The sequence below is a fragment of the Capra hircus genome, chromosome 4, assembly GCF_001704415.2.
Source record: "Capra hircus breed San Clemente chromosome 4, ASM170441v1, whole genome shotgun sequence".
NCBI lineage: Eukaryota > Metazoa > Chordata > Mammalia > Artiodactyla > Bovidae > Capra > Capra hircus.
In genome coordinates this window covers 69,410,550-69,431,608 of record NC_030811.1, presented here as the reverse complement: position 1 = coordinate 69,431,608, position 21,059 = coordinate 69,410,550, and the positions used below count along the sequence as shown (strand labels likewise).

The 21,059-nt window shown below is 36.2% G+C and overlaps 1 protein-coding gene across 1 annotated transcript in view; it reads right to left on the bottom strand.

Moving 5' to 3' along the window:
* CFTR (cystic fibrosis transmembrane conductance regulator) overlaps positions 1 to 21,059 on the bottom strand; it is a 181,167-nt gene that overhangs the window by 99,282 nt on the left and 60,826 nt on the right. Inside the window, exons 11-12 of the mRNA XM_013963305.2 lie at positions 15,824 to 16,003; positions 10,665 to 10,856 (exon numbers count right to left, since the gene is read on the bottom strand). Of these exons, the coding sequence (XP_013818759.2) occupies positions 10,665 to 10,856; positions 15,824 to 16,003 (372 nt within the window). The remainder of the gene's footprint in view (positions 1 to 10,664; positions 10,857 to 15,823; positions 16,004 to 21,059) is intronic.

The following is a 21,059-nucleotide window of genomic DNA, read 5'->3' as shown; positions in this document are numbered from 1 at the left end:
TTGGACCCAACATAAGTACAAAAAGCACTATTATAATAGATGTTACAGTCTTTGTCACCAATATTAAACTATTATTTAATACTCAGAAATATGTATATAAACACATACATGGTTTTATACATGAACTTGAAAGTATATACATAATTCTGTTAATATCTCTATGCCTTTTGATGTTTACTTCTGTATGTGTGTAGGCCTATATTTGTATTTGAAAACTAATAATGTAAGCATTTTTACAGGAAGACCTTTGAAATGCAGGGCTTTAAGGTATTTCAAGGTAAGTGTTTCCAAGGAATTAAAGTTAGAAAAGATACTTGAGACAAATAATTTTATTTATTGTATTCTAGCTCTACATTAGACTCATTTAACTACAGATTTCTGAACTCCAGATTTCAGATTCTCTGGAATGATCCTTGACAACCTATTTTTGAAAAGCTCTCTACATGATTTTGATTCCGTCGGTCTAAGAATTGGCATTTAAGAATCTACTCATTCCTTAACTATCTCTTCTAGGTCTATGCACTCAAGATGCTGGGACAAATCCAATCTGTGAAAAGTACTCATTTCTTAGAACTTCACTGGCACATGACTGTGCTGCCTTGCAGTTGATCCTGCTCTGGAGTTCCTCAAAGGTCTCTAGAAACTAGGACTCCTCAGGAGCTGAGCTTGCCTACTACCTCGCCCATCACCTCTGGAGAAATCCTATGAAAATCCTTATTGTAAGTACAGGTGACTTTGGAGAACCAGCTGTTCAACTTGCCCTGATCAGGCTTCCTCCCCTGAGCTGACTGCCCACCTACCTGGCCACGTACCATATTTTAAATTTGAGGTCATGAGGCATGAAGAAAAGATTCTGCCCCAAGGCAAGAAGAAAAAAGTTTACTTGGGAGAAGATGAAAAAAGTTTTCCTGACCTTTAAATTTCAAGTGGGTTTTTTAATGTTCTTTCTCAAGCCTTTATCAAGTGTAGTAGAAAAGCTTTTGTATACACATATATAAATAATATAATGTATATTATAGAAAACTTACAAATTTTTGCCTAACTAAAAAACTTATGACATTTTGATTCTACTTGCTTGACTTAATGTGAATAGAATGCTAGATTCTATTTCGAAATCTAGAATCTAGAATGCTAGATTTCTATTTAAAAAAGAAGATATGCATTAAGCAACAAAGGTTTACTGTATAGCACAGTGAACTATAGTCAATATTCTATAATAATTTACAAAGGAAAATAATCTCAAAAATAATATATGTGTACATGTATAACTGAATCACCTTGCTGTGCCCTTGAAAAACTGTAAGTCAACTATACTTCAATAATACATATGTATATATATTAAGGAAAAAATTTAAAATACATTTCAATTGTGTTAGTATAGGTGATTTTCCCAAGATCCGGGAGTACAGATTTTAGGAATATGGTAGCTTGATATGTCATTTATAGGAAAACAAGTCATAACCTCCTCTTTCACAAAGGCAGCCTTACAATCCCAATGGTTTAATAATACTGTTACAATCATAGTGAGATTAACCAGTCTGAAGTTCTAATTCAAAATCTGCAGTGTTCAATGCAGAAGGCATTAGTGTCTAAGAGTTTCTAATACACAATCCTAATCAAGCATAGCAAAAAAGGTAAGTCAGAAGATCTGGATTCTCTCACTGGTCCCATCAATTATGAGACATACGATCTCCAATAAGCCTCTTAAATTTTCACTTCCTACACTTTAAAATGTGAATAACAATATTTCATAAATGTCTAACCACATCTCCATTATCTCCCTCCAGTTTGTGTGTTACATTGGATACATCTTCCTAAAACAGTTTTTATTATGGCACTCCCACCAGTGAGGGAAGTCACCTGGAAGATACCGTGGACCACCTGCTCCCCGCCCGGGGTTCCTACCTGTGCTCCCACTAAGCACCACGTTTCGCCAAATCCTTTGCAGTTGGAGTGTTGCGTGAGAATTGGATTGCCCCAGGTATATGTAATATGAAAGTCAAGTGTGGAGGACTCTGCCTTTCTGCCTTTTTTGGCTATTTGGTTTAATCGCTGGCAAGTGCGGAGACAGAAATCATGATCGGACTGTTTTCTCCCAGGTCAGCTCTCACCATATACCCCTTCTTTTCCAGACTCTACCCTTGCTGCACTGCCTAGAATTCCCCTTAAAATGCACTGTTTTTGCTCGACTCCAGCCCACTTCACCCTATACCCCAGCCACGCCAAACTGACTCTAGGTACTAAGGTTCAACGAACGTTCTCTGCTGGCTCCAGGTCTTGTACATTCTGTTCTCTTTCTGGAATGTTCTCCTGTTCTTCATTCAGATGATTCTTACTCACCCATCATCTCTCACTTTAGCTGACACTTCATTCAAGGAAACCTCATCTACCCATCTAAGACCAGATTAAGCGCTGCTTCCATATACCACATGAGAATCGTACATTAACAATATCCTAGAACTTAACAAACTGCACTGGCTTTACTTGCTTATCTTCACCAGAATGAAACACCCTTGAGGACAGGGATTGCTCCTATTCACCAATAATCCCCAGAGTTTGATGCCCTTTGTTCAATGATTGCACTCACAGATATTTACTACACAAGTGAATATGTGCGTGTGTGTGTGTGTGTTTTGTGTATGTGTATATAATTTCTCCCCCAAATACTATAAAACTCAAAAACTCATAACAAACAGGATCCTTGTTATACTTGCAGGCAGTATTCAGAGTGCCTAATATATACTGTGTCCACAGTGGAAACTCAATAAATATTTATTGAGATCAAATTTTTAATTTACGAAATTTGAATCATGAATACTTAAACCTTCTAAATAAAAATTAGGTATTACAGATTCGGTCTCAAATATGTTCTTGATAATACAATTGCCGTTTCAAAGTTTATTTTTGTCTAGAGAATACTTACACTCAATTTTTAGAAAAACTAAGTTTCCCTTCCTGGAAAGGCCTTTATGAATATTATTACCAAGTACTAAGTTTATAGTAAAGTCTAAAGTTCTCTTAAATATAAGTGTAAAATCTTCTCTCAATCTTGTCTAATTAGCCATTGCAACAAAACAGAAAACTCTAAGGGTGTGGGGTCCAGAATACTAATTCTTCAAGAGGATGAAACATCAGGCTTATCTATAAGATATAGCATGGCTTTGACCTTTGGAAAACTTAGCTAATTTTTTTTTTAATGTGAAAGCCTGGCTTAACTTTCTGAATTTCATTATCTATTCATGAGCTAGCTTGACCCCACACAGTTATAATTAAATTTTTATACTACTGTTCTGTGGATTTGCCCACCTCTTAGGAAGAAGGGCAGTCTTCAGGTTATTCTGGATTTACAGATGTCAGAACTGTCATTTAAGTTAATAATTAGTTCCAGAATCGCAATCTTAATTCCTAAAAGTTAGTTCATACTTTTAGAATTTAGCACAGGCTCATCTCGATTGTAAGCTCTACAGAAAGCTGTCACTAGAAAACTAGAAAGTGACAATTCAAAGGACCAATGTGTGCAAAACACTCAGCACAGCACTACTGACTTGTGCCCTCCCAATGGATGTTAGCTAGTATTTATTTTTTAAGTTCCAGGGTTCAAATGATGTGAAATAACAGTCAGTTCAGGAAACACTATGGTGTTCCTGCTTGGTCCTGGTTCCATAGTATTATAAAATAAAGGTATTTGCTTCATATTACAATAAGTAAATGGCAGTGCTTTCAAACTTAATTACCTATCAGTAGAAAATGACAGGTGGTTCAAGGTACAGTCACTTAGTGTGGTTTATTCTGGTTTAGGGAACATAGCTCAGTGTGTTTCAAATATCTGTTTTCAATGTTTATTATATCTTGGCTACTACTGAATGCAAATGTTAATTTGTATGCTATCTTTTTATTTACACATCTCCCAAGTGAACATTCCTGAATTCTCCTACAATTGTGGATTGACCACCCAAAAGTTAAGCCTCTGTTTAATGCAGGTTAGTTTTGGCCAGATCTGAAGATCTGGGGGTCAAATTCAAATTTAATTAGTCTTGTGGTATCTGTAAGATGGAATTTATTTTCCAGAAGAGTTAACTCATTTCTTTGCTTACTTCCCTCCCAAGTTTTTCATATTTCTTGCCAATTTCCCTCCCAAGTTTTTTTTCCTCTTAATAACTTCTTGCCAACTTCCCTCCCATTTTTTTTCTTCTAGTGACTTAAACATGAAGACTGTGTAGTAGAAGGGAAAACACAAACAGATTTTACATCTTCAACTTACATAGTAAATATTTTTTATTACAATGTGTATATAATGGCTGTCTTGACAAATATTTACCTAATGAAGACCATTTTGTGGTTGCAAAAGGATTGCAACAACTTTGTGGAAACCAATTAGATATACTAAACCTCTGATCTCTTCTCATACCCCCACCCCACCTTGCGCCACACACAATATATAGCCAATTACTGCTCCAAACCAGGTACTTTTACATGAGAGTGAGTCACTAAATGAAGATAGTCCAATTATTTGGTATCCAAATGCTGGCCTGCCTAGAATCTGTTGCTGTAGAATAAGGTATTGGAGAACTGCAAATGGTTGGTATTCTGGAAATTTAAAAAGGTAAGAAGAATAGTGAGATATCACTCTTACAGTATGAAATACGACTAAACTCTCCTTAACGGATAAGTAAGTTAATGTGGGGCCAATTACATTAATTCCTCTTTCTGAGCTAGCAAAATCTTCTGTGCTGGTTACAGAAGTTACAAATATATAGGAGGACTTTAAGGGAAGTTTGGGCACATGGAAAGAAAGCAATGGGAAGATAAGTCAATGGACACAAGGATACACAATGGTATTTTAAAAGAAATATTAATTTGTCTAAAAATCCTTTTACTATAATTAAGATTCGAAGTATGGCATATAAGCAAGACTTGGAGAAGTTCCTGAAAGAGGAGATCTCAGGGTAAAGAATCTGAGCAGAACTTGCTCACTCGTGTCTGCTCGTTACAACTTTTCTATCAGCATAGCCCTGTCTCCATGCCCTTCTCTGTGATAAAGTCTTCATGCAACTCCACTGACTGAATATTTTCAACCACAGACTGAAATCAGAAAACTATGTGAACTATGCTGTGTGTGCTTTTTCCTATCCAAGAAAATTTACACATACCTGCCTAATCCTATGACACCAAGCATCATTACACACGCAAGTACTTTGTGGGTATTAAAGCTGAAAAGAAACACAAAAATGAGGAAGAAAACATTCCGCCTCATCTCCAGTTCCAAATCTAGATGTAGTACATTAAGAAACAGAACAGCTTTGGCAGTCAAAGTGAAAACATATTGGATCATGTATGTTTGTATTTGCAGATGGGGCTACAGACAGTACACAGAGGAAGTCATTAGCTGATTCCAGCTGCTAACCCTCAAGGACTCTGCAGGTATTTTGTGTTCCTGTGCTCAAAATTCCTCCTTGCTTAAAAATATAAAACCTTCCATTTTGGAGATTCTCACTGGCCTTTTTCAAAGGTGTGAATACTTGCTTAACAATAACAAAACTTGGAAACTCTGAAGTCACTGAAAATAGGAAAAAATTTTCATTTTGACTGTGAGGATAGTCTAGCACTTGTAATTATTTTTATTTGTCCCTCACAGCAACAATTTGCTCTTGTATAATCATCTCCTCAAACTCTGAGACTGAGAAGCACAGAAAAGAACATTTTCTGAGTAAAATTCTTGCAACTGACATGCCTACTTCAAAACTTATCTCTGAAACAGTCAACCAATAAGAACTTATCCTTACGCCTATCAATGTGCTTGGTGTAGTATCCCAAAATAAAATTTTTAGAATCACCATTATCAAGAAATTTACCATGTAGTTGGAGAGATAACAACATACAGGAAACATTCAGGAGGAGATAGTCATATACTAATGTACTCACAGTACTCACTGCATTTGTCAGCTTAAAGTACAGGAATTTAGGAGATGCTGGATGTTTTTGCGTAGCATAAGATGACTAGGAAGATCTAAATCAGTTGCAAAAGCCAGCAGAACAGTAAGGAGCTGGGACTCGGGGACTATCGAGAATAAAAAGATGTTTTATTTGATATTTTAAAGCAAAGAGGATGAAGAATGAATTAAATGGTGGTCATCATTGTTACTAAAGCTGATCTAGTGGTGTCCCCCACTGGTACTCTGTTAGCAAGACCAGTGGTCCCTCTGCTTGATCAGATATCTCAATTCTATGTAACTGATCTCCACACCCTTCCTTTCTAAACCCATGGCATTTCTACCTGTCCTTCTTTCCAGTTCCTGTTATAGAAGGAATCCTTAATCCTAAACCAACTACTCTTCTCTCTTAATTTCTTGAGGAAAAAAAAATATTCACTCTTTCTCAGAGGCTCATTTTTCCTGATGCCGTTTGTAAGGATGCAAATAGTACACAAAGAGATCCCTATCTTCTCACAATTCCTCGGCTACTTTTATCTCTTCTTGTCCATCGTTGACATTAGCTGGATTATTGAAATAGCTTCCTATTAGTCTTCCCCCTTCTAGTCAGAATAACAAACAGTACTACAACTACTACTATTAATAATAATCACTGATTTATTTAGTGCTTTCTATGTGCTAGAAGAATCCACGAAACTGTACAAATTAGGTAATAATATCTTCATATTGCAGAGGATAAAACTCAGCATATAGCAAGGTTAAGTAACGTTCATCAGCAACCCACCCTGATAGATTTCAAAATCTCTTTTCCTTCTGCTACCCCAAAAAAGTTTGAATCATATCCACCTTAATTCTGCTTCACATTTCATAGTCGAAGAGATATATCTAAATTGCAAAGCTGATTACATCACTCCCCTGATTAAACCTCTCCAAGACCAAATTCCTGAGACTTGTACACAAGCTCCCAAGACATGGCCTTCCAGTTTCATTCCTCCCTACTCACTGTCCCCCAGTTACACCCTCATTCTGTCAAAATGCTTGTGGTTCCCTACACTAACCAAGTGGTTTCATGTCTGGTATTTTTGCTCAGTTTTCTCTGTCCAGAATATCTTTTCCATTATCCTTAATGGAAATGGAAATTTTCCATTAACATTTCCTTAATTCCTTCTACTTATCCTTCAAAGTGTTTGTTTTTAGAGAAAGCCTCCCTGAACTGAAAGCCCTCAACTGGGCTTCTGTAGTGCTGAGAGAGCTTCTATCCCAACACTTGCTATATTATATTGAAATGGTCTCTTGGCGTATGTTTTTCACCAATCAGCCTATAAGCTCTTTGAGTGAAAGAATAATCAAGTTTTCATTCTGCACCTACCCAGCCTCCACCACACTGAACAGAGTCTGGTAATCACAGAAGTCATGCTGTGAGATCCAAAAGGGAAAGAGAAACTGGAATCACCTCCCAATCCCATGGCCATTTCTGGAGCATGGAACCAATGGGCCAACGCTCCAAACCTTCAGGATTGTATGCCAACTGTTTTCTTCCAGAGAATACTCCAACTTCTGTTACTTTGGTCATGCAGACCAACTATAGATGACCACTTTTAAAGTTTTCTCTCAGAACTACTTTTGTCAACATCAAAATTCATACTGATGACTTTTTTCATGATTCTGATTCATGGTTCTATTCAATTATGCCAAAACCCACCTTGTTTCCACAGCACTCACTAACAAGAACTGGCTTCGAGACACATGCCTTGTGTCATGCTCTCTAGCAGTATCTTCTACCTCCAAAGGAAATAGAAATTAGCTTCAGTTCACTGAGTGGCAAATATGCACCAAATGCTGTGTTAGGCATTTTCTATTTATCTCATTTAATTTTCTCAACAATCCATTGGCTATCACACATCAATCTTCACTTCTCATATACCTAGCCTTCTCTCTATTTTACTGGCAACTCCAATGTTCTTAATAAAAAAAAAATTCCTCCAACACCATAAATGCCATTCTTGTCACCATTAGAATTCCACAGGGAATCATTCCATCAAAGAATGGCCTTCTGCCCCCTCTGAAGGTTATTTCATCATTAGCAGACCCAGATTTCTCTTTTTACTCCTTTAGAAATGCCTCTTTTCCTCCCTGTTTGAGTAACCTTACATTCTTTATTGATATCTTTTCCTATTGGCCCATGAACTTCCAAAGTATATATATTTTGTTCTAGTCATATTTTCATAAAATGTCTCAATAAATGTTTTCAAAATTAATACTCCCTACTTTCTTCTAGTTTAAAAGCTTAATTAGGCACAGAAAATTATGTTATATGATTACATTTATGTGAAATATCTAGAATAGGAATATTTTAGAGACAAAAGGTTGCTTACAATTATGTAGGGGGGTTAGGGATGAGAGAATGTAAATTGATTGCTAACTGAGGTTTCTTTTAGAGGAATTGAAAATTTGATGGTTATACAACCTTGAGCATATGAAAATAAAAACTACAATGAATTATACACTTTAAAAATAATTTTAAGACTAGTCATGGAATCAGAAAAAAATAAAATGATTTTACTCTTACCCTGTTTCTCTCATTATTTTAACAGTTTTATCACAATACAATTCACATACTAAACAACCATTCATTAAAAGACAGGTCACTTTATTATGCACTCTTTAGAAAACAGACCACACCCTATTCACCCTGGCATTCTCAGAACCTAGCACAGTATTCAGAAGATAGTAAATGTTCATTCTATGAATTAGGTACCTATACCTCTGAATTTACTACTACTAATAGAGCTGTGCCATGCATGCCTGCATGCATGCGTGCTAAGTCACTTCAGTCATGTCTGGCTCTCTTTGGGCTGTAGCCTCCCAGATTCCTCAGTCCAGGCAAGCTCACTGGAGTGGGTTGCCATACCCTCCCTCCAGGGGATCTTCCTGACCCAGGGATCAAAACTACATCTGTTATGTCTCCTGCATTGGCAGGTGGGTTCTTCTTACCACTAGTGATACCTGAAAAGCCTATAGTTTCGCCATATTTAAATTAAATATACTTTTATAGGTTTACTTGGGGGAATCAGGACAGCATTTATAAAACTATTTCTATGAGAAAAAATATATTTAAAAGCAATAAATAAATAAAGGCACCAGAAACTTTCCAACGCCTTTGCACTAATAAACAAACAGAGCTCATGCTTTATCTTGCAGGACACTGAGTATCACTCCTACAGCCTAGCCCCTCATAGACAAATACCTATGTTCTCTAGAAACACGCAGAATTTTTTATAACAGATTTAATGAGTGTTCTAACCTCCAGATTGTGAAATACTATTCTTGGAAGAAGAGCTTTTGAGGAATGAAGAATATTTTCTTCAAGGTAAATCAAATATTTTTCAGAATAGCTTTTATTTTCATTATGCTTTCAGAGTATGTGAAAATAAGAAAAATAAGCCTTTAAAAGCTACTGTTGAATGAGTTTGTATAGAGTGTCATTTGTTCAAGCATGTAGCTCTCTTTTGTAAGGACTGTAGTTTCTATCTAATCTACAATCAGCCTCCCCCCCGCCCATTTTCCATACACTGTATTTTAAGCTTCATTTTATTCCCAGTGCAATTTTTTTCATAGAAGTTGATTTAAAAAGATCTACTAGTATCAAATGCCATCTATCAAGGGGAGTGATTTTGAATCAAGATCAGTATTCAGGCAATACCACTGACAAATCTCATAACGTGATATTTTCTCTGCTGATAAACTCATGATGATACTTTCCCTACCATTAACATCATAATGACACTTTCCCTACCATTAAGATCCAGGGGATCTTCCCAACCCAGGGATCGAACCCAGGTCTCCTACAGTGCAGACAGATTCTTTACTGTCTGAGCTACCAGGGTGAAAAGTAAAAGTAAAAGTTGCTCGGTCCTGTCCAACTCTTTGTGACCCCATGGACTATACAGTCCATGGAATTCTCCAGGCCAGAATACTGGAGTGGGTAGCCTATCCCTTCTCCAGGGGATCTTCCTGACCAAGGAATCGAACCAGGGTCTCCTGAATTGCAGGTGGATTCTTTACCGACTGAGCCGTCAGGGTGTCAACCATTTATCATACAATTTATATGCTGAATAGTACAAGATCCATATATTGGCTTTACTTGGAATACTTTCTGTATTTCTAGATGATGAACTCAGTCCTCAATATTGTTATGAAGTGATTCATCATAATTTTGCCACTGTTTCAGTGGATTACATACACTAAAGGTTATATAGTTACATGTCCAAGGTCAAAGGATGAGATATAATCACAACTTTATCTTAGATTCCCTATTGGCAGGTCAATGTTTGTTTCTTTAGGCTATAGTGTTATTAAAATAATTAAAATTCTCTTACGTAATTCTGAAGTACCTTTAAAAAATGCATCCTATACAAATGCCCATTGAGGACATTTGTCTCACTAATAAGTGAACAAAATTCTTGCCATTTCGTAGAGTTTTTACTGTAACCAAACCAGCCCACCATTTAAAAAATGAAGTGTATATTAAATTCATTAAAAAATGAATTATATCTTTATGTTTCTGCAGGCTTCCTATAGCAAGGATCATATATTTTATCAATTACTCACAGTAGTTTACTCATAGCGGAAATGTGATTAATATATGTAGACTTATTAAAACATTAAATATATAATTTAGGTAGTTTGAAGGTTCCATATGCATAACCAGAAGGTTTTCACATAGTTACTTACCTCTTCTAGTTGGCATGCTTTGATGACACTCCTATATCTATATTCATCATAGGAAACGCCAAAGATGATGTTATCTTTAATGGTTCCAGGCATGATCCAGGAATACTGAGAGCAGAATGAAATTCTTCCACTGTGCTTAATTTTACCCTCTGAAGGTTCCAATTCTCCCATAATCATCATGAGAAGTGAAGTCTGGAGATAAAACCAGTGTTATTAAGTCAAATCATTTGATCAAATCATTCTCAGGATGCAGGTGCCACCAACTGTCATCCTAAGCATAGGTATCCTAATTTTTAAAGATTCTGTATTAATTCATTCAATTCAAAATTTATTAAGCACTTCCTATTTTGGGTATGCTGCTATGCACAAAAGATATAAGGGAGACAAGAGACAATTACAACAGAATGTGATAAATGCTACACTAGAGGCTCACAGAGATGGGGTGCTGAGTTCAGGTTGTTGGGATGGGGCTGGAAGAGGTCAGGGAAAGATTAGTTAATAACTGACATTTATTGAGTGCTCATTTGTTTTCTCACATGCCTTGTTCAGTCTAATTCTGTTGTACCTTTCTTGGAAACACATGCAGAATCTGACTGCTACTTCCATTACTATCCAAATTAAGCTCACATCATCTCTTGCCAGAATAAATAGAATAGCTTTCTAACTCCTTGCTCCACCCTTGTCTTCCTGCAGTCTGTTCTCAAAGTGGCCCTGTCAAAATGTAAGTCAGATCATGTTACTTTTCTGCTAAAGCCCTCCAATGGCTTCTAAGGTCCTCAGAGAAAAAGCCTAACTCGTTACAAAGCCCTTTATGAGACTCGCAGGGCCCTTATGTGATGGCCTCGCCCCCTTACGTCTCCGACAGCTCTACTCTCCATGGCTCACTCTGAGCCGACCCCACTGACCTCCCTGCTGCTCCGTGAACCAGCCTGACAGTCCCATTTCAAGGGTCTGCTCCACCCTCTGCCTGGAAGACTTCCCCCGATGACCATATGACCTAACCTCTCGCCTCCTTCAAATCTTTTCTCAAATGTTACCTTTCAATGAGGCCTACACTGCTTAAAATTGCACCCCTATCATCAAGCTTTCTTTCAGTTTTATCTTCAAAACTTCTATCATCATAAGACATTATATATAGACATATATATATAAACATTTTACTCAAAAACATAATGACATCGTTGTTTGTTGATTAGTCATGTCCGACTCTTTGCAGCATTACACACTGTATTATACATTATTAAATAAGGGCTCAATAACTTTAAGAAGTAAATTACTGGTACATAAACAGACAAATCAATGGACTAGAATTAAAGCTACAAAAGTAGGTCTAAATGCATAAAAGAACTAGTATCTGATAAAGATGGCACCTAAAATGAGTGGAGAAAAATAGATTATTCAGTATATGTTGTGGGACAACTGAGCAGCCATGTGGAGGGCAGACAAAAAACTGTAGCCGTATGCCATACCCAACACGCGATGAATTTCAAATAGGTCACAGAATAAGTACAAAAATAAGACTGTACGAATTCTTAAAGAAAACACTGAAGGATGTCCAAAATAAAAGAAAAACAACTACCACTGTGTAAGAAAGCTTTTCTATATGAATCAAAATCCAGAAGTCATAAAATGAAAAAATAAATCACATTATAAAGAAAAAAAAAGACTTGGGCACAGAAAACAAAAGGAAAAAACGTCAAACTGAAGTAAATGCTTGCAAGTTATGTGACACAAAGGAATAATTTACCTCTTGAGTGATATTAAAGTCAAAAAAGAAAAATAACAATGACTCACTAGAAAACAGTACAAAGTATACAGATATTTCACCAAAAATTAAAATAGAGGTGACCTTTAAACATATGATAGTTTTTACTTTATTCCTAATAAGAGAAATGCAAATTAAAAAAACACTGACATATGACTTTACCCAACACGACTGGAAAAAATTCAAATGTTAGATAACATATGCTGGGGATGCTGTGCGGAAATAAACCTACAATCTACATGGACTGTAACACACATGCACAAATTGATGCAGCCTTCAGGAAAGAAAGTTTGGCAGATATACAGAAACACTAGTAGACGTGCTAAATGACATATATGCAATATTATTCATAGTGTCATTCTTCATATTAGCAAAATACTGGCAATAACCCAACTGTCAATCAACAGGTGATTCATTACATTACAAACATCCATCCAAACAATGAAATACTATGTGTAGAAGTATATACATTCAAAAAACTAACAAGAGTATCTGCCTGAATTGGGAGAAAGAATGGTGAAAAGTGGAAAATAAGCAGAGGAGAAAGAGAAGTGAGAGAAAATTTTTCAAATTTTTATGCATTTAAAATTTTAATTTCAACAAATAGTAATACCACCTAAAATATATTAGGAAGAAAGAAGGATGAAGAGATAGGCACTTTTGTGATACCTATTTCAGTAAATTTTAAAATTCTTATTGTATATGGAAAATATCCAAAATTCCTTCAGTTCAGGTGCTCAGTCGTGTCTGACTCTTTGAGACCCCATGGACTGCAGCACACCAGGCTTCCCTGTCCATCGTCAAATTCCTTACTTCTACATATAATTTTTCTGTATAATTGAAACTGTAAGTATTATTTTCATATAGAGCAGATTTTTAAACCCCAACAATGGAATGGATCTGATTACATATAAATATATACACACACATTACATGTATATATATATACACACATACATATATGTATACACAACATATATATGTATGTGTATACACAATATACAGGTTTGGATCTATATAAGGTTGGATCTATATCAAACACAAAGGTTAAATATATATTTAACAGTATTTATATAAACATATAAATATATAATATTTATCAATATTTTGGTATTTTGAGAGATGCAAAGTTAAACTGAATTAATATATATAAAATGCCAAATATTGATAAGACCCTGGTTTGTTCCCTGGGTCAGGAACATCCCCTGAAGTAGGAAATGGCAACCTGTTCCAGTTGTCTTGCTGGAAAATTCCATGGACAGAGGAGCCTGGTGGGCTACAGTTCATGGGGGTCACAAAAGAGTCGGACATGACTGAGTATGCATACATATACATATGTATACTGACTGAATAACATGCCATTATATAACTACACCAAAATTTACCTAATCAATCCCCTATTATTAGATATTTAGGAGTTCTCCCAATTTGTGGCTATTGAAACAACATGATGAACATCTTTATATAAAAATCTCTGCAAACATACTAGGGTAAGTCATACAAATAGAATTGTTAATTGGTTATTTTTAAGGCTTTTAATACACAAATTACCAAACTGAGTGGTTCAGTATTTATCTTGAAATGTGAGTATTTGCAATTATTCTACCTTATATTTTAGCTAGATCTGTTATCTAATAAGAGTATAAAATGCTCCATTCTTACTGCAATGAAAGGACATCCTCCTAGACTTAGTTGCCAAACTCTATTTCTCAGAGGGGTTTAATTATTCCTAAGGAACAACTGCCTCCATCTGACTCTGTCTTCATATCTACTTCTCAAAGATGTAACTCTAGCCAGCAATGATCTGCTCATCAATTCTTAATAGAGTTGCCTGAAATTTAATTGCTGGTTAAGTCCCATAATTTGTAATTCCAAAGCTGTTTGTTTATACCTTTCAAAGAAGTAATTTTAAACAAATAAAATTAATTTTAAAAAATTCAGTGAAACACAATTATTATCTTCTCATAAGCAATCATTCTCGGTCAAGTCATCTGTGATTTGTTTATTAGCAAATCCTCCTCTGTTATCATTTTCTTTTAATAGTGAAAATTTCTAGTTATATAAGAAATAGAAGGGAAAAGTAGCACTTTAAGAAGAAATACATTTTTTCGAAGAAGAAAACGCACTATAGCTGCTTTGTTGAAAGGCCTATTTCACATGTGGGAAAACACATACAGAGAGAGAAAAAAGCAAATTGTATATTGCTACAATTATGAACACCAAATTCAATGACTAGAAATTTTCTATAGTATTTTGTTTCCCAAGTCTCAGACTAAATTCTTTAAAATGTGATTCTTCCTTAACTAGACATTAATAAATAACTATTTTTCAGGGGTATTTCATTTGTTTATATTTACATTTTTATCTTAATAGTGGCACTGCTCCTTCCTTCCTTCTTCCTTTATTTCATCAAAGTATTCTGAAGAGTTTTAATAGGACACTAAACATTTTTTTGATGGACAGGGAGGCCTGGCGTGCTGCAATTTATGGGGTCGCAAAGGCAATTTATGGGGTCGCAAAGAGTCAGAAACGACTGAGCGACTAAACTGAACTGAACCTTTTTTAATTTTTCTAGAAAGTATTGTAGCTAAAATTATAGTCAAGTGGGAATAAGAACCTCCTTTTAATAGACTTCCAAGGCAAATATCTATTATCCTTAAGTAGTCCATTTCAAAGCCAAGAGACCCTTGTTTATCTCTGATTCTATTCCTTCATGCCCTTTGAATGTATTTCCCAGATAAAGAGAACAAGTGTTTATCATTATCTGAACAATAGCTCAAATCATTCAATACTAACATAAAGTCTTCTCCTGACAATGAAATTTGACCCTTTAGTTTTTTAGCCTCTTAACTTTTGTCAGATGTATCCCCAAATATCCATGGTTTATAATTAAATGAGGTAGGGTGGAAGGCTGATCAGCACAGAATAAACACTCCTATGTATTGCCATCAAAAAACTATCCCACTCAATAATTTTCCCTCATAATAAATCATACGCAAGCCTGAGTCCATTCTCCAAAAAAAATCTGTGTCAACAAAATGGGGATCTTTTGCCCATGTGGTTACTAAAGTAAAATGTAAGCCATGACTTTCCTGGACCAGCTCTGAGAAAATGTCTTTTCCACAGATTGGCAAAAATGGATGCTTTACTTGTTCAACAAAGTTATTAAACGCTCACCATGTATGTGCATGACACTGTACTGAGTGATGCCCAAAATATAAATATATAAAAGAAAAAGTTACTGAAGATATCAGAAAGAAATGAAAGGCTAGAGGATGCTATCCGTGGAATAATTATACACAGTATCCAAATATTCTCCTTTTACAAACTAGAAGAAGAAAGGAGAAAAGCATGTCAGGTTAACATCTTCATGGTGAGGTATAAAACAGACTACCTTGCCTGCTCCCGTAGATCCAGCAACTGCCAACAACTGTCCTCTTTCTATCTTGAAACTGATATCTTTCAGGACAGGAGTACCGAGGAGTAAGTTACTGAAGAAGAGGCTGGTATCACCATTAGAAATTTTTCTATTGTTATTATTTTCTTTTGCTTTCTCAAATAATTTACTAAATCCCTGTAAAAAAGAAAAAAACACAGTAAATAAGAAGGTATGTTTCTCAGATATTTTCAATGTGTGTGTGCAGGTGCAGTTGTGTCCGATTCTTTACAACCCAGTAGACTGCAGCCTGTCAGGCTCCTCTGTACATATAAGTTTTCCAGGCAAGAATACTGCAGCAGGCTGCCATGTCCTTCTCCAGGAGATCTTCCTGCCCGGGGATCGAACCTGCATCCCTTGTGTCTTCTACATTGGCAGGCAGGTTCTTTACCAGCTGAGCCACCAGGGAAGCCCAATATTTTCAATAGCTATTTACATTATGTATTATTAGTTTAAAGAGTACATGGCACATGGTCCATACTTTATAGCACACAAGTTACATGATTTCTAGAGCACATGATCCAAAATATTTCAAAATTATAATTTCAATTGCTGATTGTTGCTCACCATCAAATTTAATGAAAGATATCTAGCTATATATACGAAGGTATCTATCTCCTCTCCCATAGGCTGAACACATACACATAATCATTCAGTCTTCAGCAGAGTAACAATATATGAGGTAGACTTTAAAACTCTTTCATTCAAAGTTGTAGACTTTGACTCAGAGAAGTTAAGTAACTGAAGTCATTTAAGTAGTAGGCCTGAGTGGAATTACAACCCAAATCTTCTAACTCTATCACGCTGGCACCTTACTCTAAGAAGCTCAAAGTATTTTAGTAGGTATTACTAAGCATAAATGTGATGATACTACCATTTGATTTGAATGAATTCCATTTTTGCAGAAGTGCTGGGAGAAGGAGTTCTTTTCTGAAAACTCCCTGCTTCTGGACTGCCCCCTGGGATGCGTTAGAGTGCGTGCAGGTGCTTAGTCACTCAGTCGTGTCCAACCTGTTTGTGACACCATGGACCGCAGCCCACCAGGCTCCTCTGTCCATGGGATTCGCCAGGCAAGAATACTGCATTGGGTAGTCATTCCCTTCTCCAGGGGATCTTCCCAACCCAAGGATCAAACCCAGGTCTCCTGCATTGCAGGCAGATTCTTTACCATCTGAGCAGTCTTCAAATCACAGCTAATAGCACTGCAGGTGATCAGGAGGAAGGTAGTAGTTCACAGAGTTTTAAGAGAATGCATTTTCACAACCTCAACATCCTGAAGTACTCCTTCCTAAAGTTAATCGTCTGAGAATTTGCTTGCTCTTTGTCACTTCTCTTTCCTACTTTCTGCTTCTCCCCTCAGAGAAGAGGCAGCCTTCTCACCAGTCCTAAGTTTAGCTAGGCTGCCCTTTCCAGGGTGTAAAAAGCTCCATGAAACGAACATGGGGACCATAAGAGAATGATTTTCTCCTGAGAGGGGATCCCATAAAAGCAAAGCCAGAAATACTGAAGGAGGTAACATCGTGTTTCACCAGGTTTCAAAGTGATGGCATCTATGCGTCCTGTCATCTCAGAATCAGACTTAAGAGATGAAGTGAAGAACAAGTTATTTTAATTAACATTATCTAATTTTAGTAATTTAATAAATTAATACAAATTATTATCTGCATTTTAAAGTTACATTTTCCTGATATAAAGCAAGTAATATTTATCTGATTGACTGAGCAATGAGACCTGACTATAAATTCATTTATTTGCCATGAAATTGAAAGTACTGAAATGGCAGCTCCCAAGTTTTGACAAAAATCCATTTAACATATGAAGACACTATACAATAGATATTCTTTACCACCACTTAAACCTATGTTGAAAATTTATAAGTCAACTTAAAGTGTATCAGAGGTATACAGATTTTCAGTACTATCAAAACTTTAGGGCATACATAAGCAATTAAGGTTTAAGACTACTGCTTGAATTCTTATGAGATGGATGGCTAACATCTCTTTCAGTCATCAAATAACTAAAAGCAAAGTTTTAAGAAGTAGGCAATGCAAATTCTTCAAATGAGACAAAGGCATTTTTTATTCTATTATTAACTTATTTATCTAATAGATATTTATTGAGCATCACCTCTATATTAAAGACGACTTCAAAAGTCTTACATAGGAGGATAACAAATGGGCAGATATTAATATTGCAACGTGTTTAGTGCTACAATGGAAAACTCACACTAAGTCCTATAGGAGCACATTATATAAAGCAAGTTACTCAGTCTGGAGCTTGTCCAATTAATTAACCCAGTATTAGTCCATGAAGGATATAGGTGGTATTTCACAAAACCAAGAAATAGTATAGGCATTCCAGGAAGAAGGACCTGCATGCATGATGATTTAGGCTTAAAAGGACAACATACACCTCAGGAGTGGTGAATGACTAGGTGAATGTATATAGTAAGATGACAAAGGATATCCTCGATAAACTAGGCAGCGCAGACTGTTAAGGGGCTCGTGTTCCATGCTTAGAAATAGGACTTTTATCCAATAAACACTTGGACCAATGGAAGGTTGCTTTTACTTTAATTTACCTTAATTTTAACTCCTGATTACAGAAGTCAAAACTTACTTCAGAAAATTTGGAAAACAGATAAAAGTAGCAAGAAGAAAAGAGAAATCAGCTGTAGCCTTAACACTGAGAAGAAATCATGTTTAACATTTCAGTGAGATCCCTCCACTCCTTCGCATATATGTAAAATCATATATAACTTTACAGCATTAAGGAAAAATTATACATGAGCTTTGTGATCCTCTTTTTCTGACTTACAATATAAATCATAAATATTTTCACATACCATTAAACACTCTTTTTAATATAATTTAAAGTTGCAGGATAGTATTGAAGAGAATGGATAAACTATAAATATTAATAGTTCTCATTTTTTATGTTATATGACTTTCTTTTTAACTTAATAATTCTGTGATGTGTGTACTTTGCTATAAATCTTGGAACAAACCTCTGGTTTTTTTAGTATAAATTTCTACAAGGGAAATTTCCAGAGCAAAGGTACAGCGAACATGCCAAGTCTTTGGAAAAGCAGTTTCAAATTCTCTTCCATCAAGGTATGAGAGTGCTAGATTCCAGGAACCATCATCAACAATGTTGATTTCTGATTTGGGATTTATTTTGTTTTGTTCTATTTTTTCATGTTTTATAAGTGAAAATGGAATCTCAGTATTGATCTTATTCTTATTTATTTGATCCCTACTATAGCTGAACACTTTCTGTGTTTACAAGCTCCCTGTAGTTGTGAGAGAAATGATTATGGTATCCTTTGTCTTTTATTTCAGTATCTGTCTCATCTTCTCAACTAGCTGCATGTGAAGTGAAGTCACTTAGCCGTGTCTGACTCTTTGCGACCCCATGGACTGTAGCCTATCAGGCTCCTCCGTCCATGGGATTTTCCAAGGCAAGAGTACTGGAGTGGGTTGCCATTTCCTTCTCCAGGAGAGCTTCCCAACCCAGGGATTGAACCTGGGTCTCCTGCATTGTAGGCAGACGCTTTACCATCTGAGCCACATAAATTATGACATTCTGAGCTTTAGGCTCCTGGACTGTTGAGGATCTTAAGTGAAATAATGTAGATGAAAGTATCTTGTATACAGTAAAGCAGTAGTCCATTTTTTTTCATTAGACACAGAAGAGTGAGTAGAAAAAGCATTTAGAGTCAGACGCCTAGGCTGACTTTATGTCCTAACCAGTTGTATAATCTTGTTCTAGTTACTTAAATTCCCTAAAGCTCAGCTTCCTGATATATAAATAGAAATTGTTCCTTCTCACAGGTGCGAAGTGAGGGAGGAGTCATATATAATTTATCAGGGACATGCCTCTTGAGTCACTGGTGAATGGTGAAATCATCAAATGAAGCAGAGAAGACACTGGAAGAAGTGGGTTTATGAAGCTTGGGAAGTGATGAATGTGAAGTGTTTGAGGACCTTGCAGGGAATTTGGAAATAATGTATGAAGTTCAGGAAAGGAACTGGGGCTGAAGACTTGCCTTTGAGAGTCATCAGCACATAGATGTCAGTTGAGCCTGGGTGAGTCACCCACAGAGAGCATGAAATACCAGGAGGCGGTGGGGACCCTGTGGCCGACCGCCTTTTAAGAGGCAGGCAGCCAAGACTGAGAAGTCATGGCTGGAATATAAGATTACATGGAAAGAGTGGCTCACTAAAGCTAAGTTAAATAAATATTTCAAAAGAACAGTTTTTAATGCATTGGTAAAGACAGAATCCAGATTGCAGAAGGCAAAAGTCAAAAGATGAGGAAGTAAGAACAGTTTTAATAGCAAAGGGAAGGAGAATGATAAGGCTTGGATGATGGGGTTCAGAGGGGGCAAAAGTCAGAGAAGAAATTTCTTTAACTTGAAAATATTTAGATATTAAAAGAAGTCAGTTGAAAAAAAAAGGAATTGAGCTTCTAGAGAGAGAATAATTGCCGGCCCCATGTCCTGAGAAGATGAAGCAAGATAACAACAGTTCAGTTAAGGGCAGGGGGAAGCATACATCCTTCTCGTAGACAAGATAGGAGAAAATAATAATCTCAAGCATGAAGAAAGACGCTGTAAACATTCATACGTGATGCTCTATATTTTATAGCATCTATATATTTTCTCTCTATATCACAGAAGTCAAGGCCATCTGCTGGGGGTGAGCAGATCCTGGGAGAGATTGGGAGTTTCAGGGAACTGGTAAAAATCTGGAATAGCTTTTAGGGAAATAGTAAATAAAATTAAGTAAAGACAAAAACATTTCCCAAGAAAGTTTACAGGCCCATTTGAAGTTGAAACAGTAACTGTATAAAACTTATAACTGACTAGAGTATTTGATTTTCCCAGATAGCATTCCCTTCATCAAAGCTGTCAAGTGAATGTCTTATAGCAAACGATTCAGTGAAAAGAAAAGGAGATTCTTTAGGGTTTTCTATGTAGAGGATCATGTCATCTGCAAACAGTGAGAGTTTTACTTCTTCTTTTCCAATTTGGATTCCTTTTATTTCTTTTTCTGCTACAGCAACTATGGAGAACAGTGTGGAGATTCCTTAAAAAACTGGAAATAGAACTGCCTTATGACCCAGCAATCCCACTGCTGGGCATACACACCAAGGAAACCAGAATTGAAAGAGACACATGTACCCCAATGTT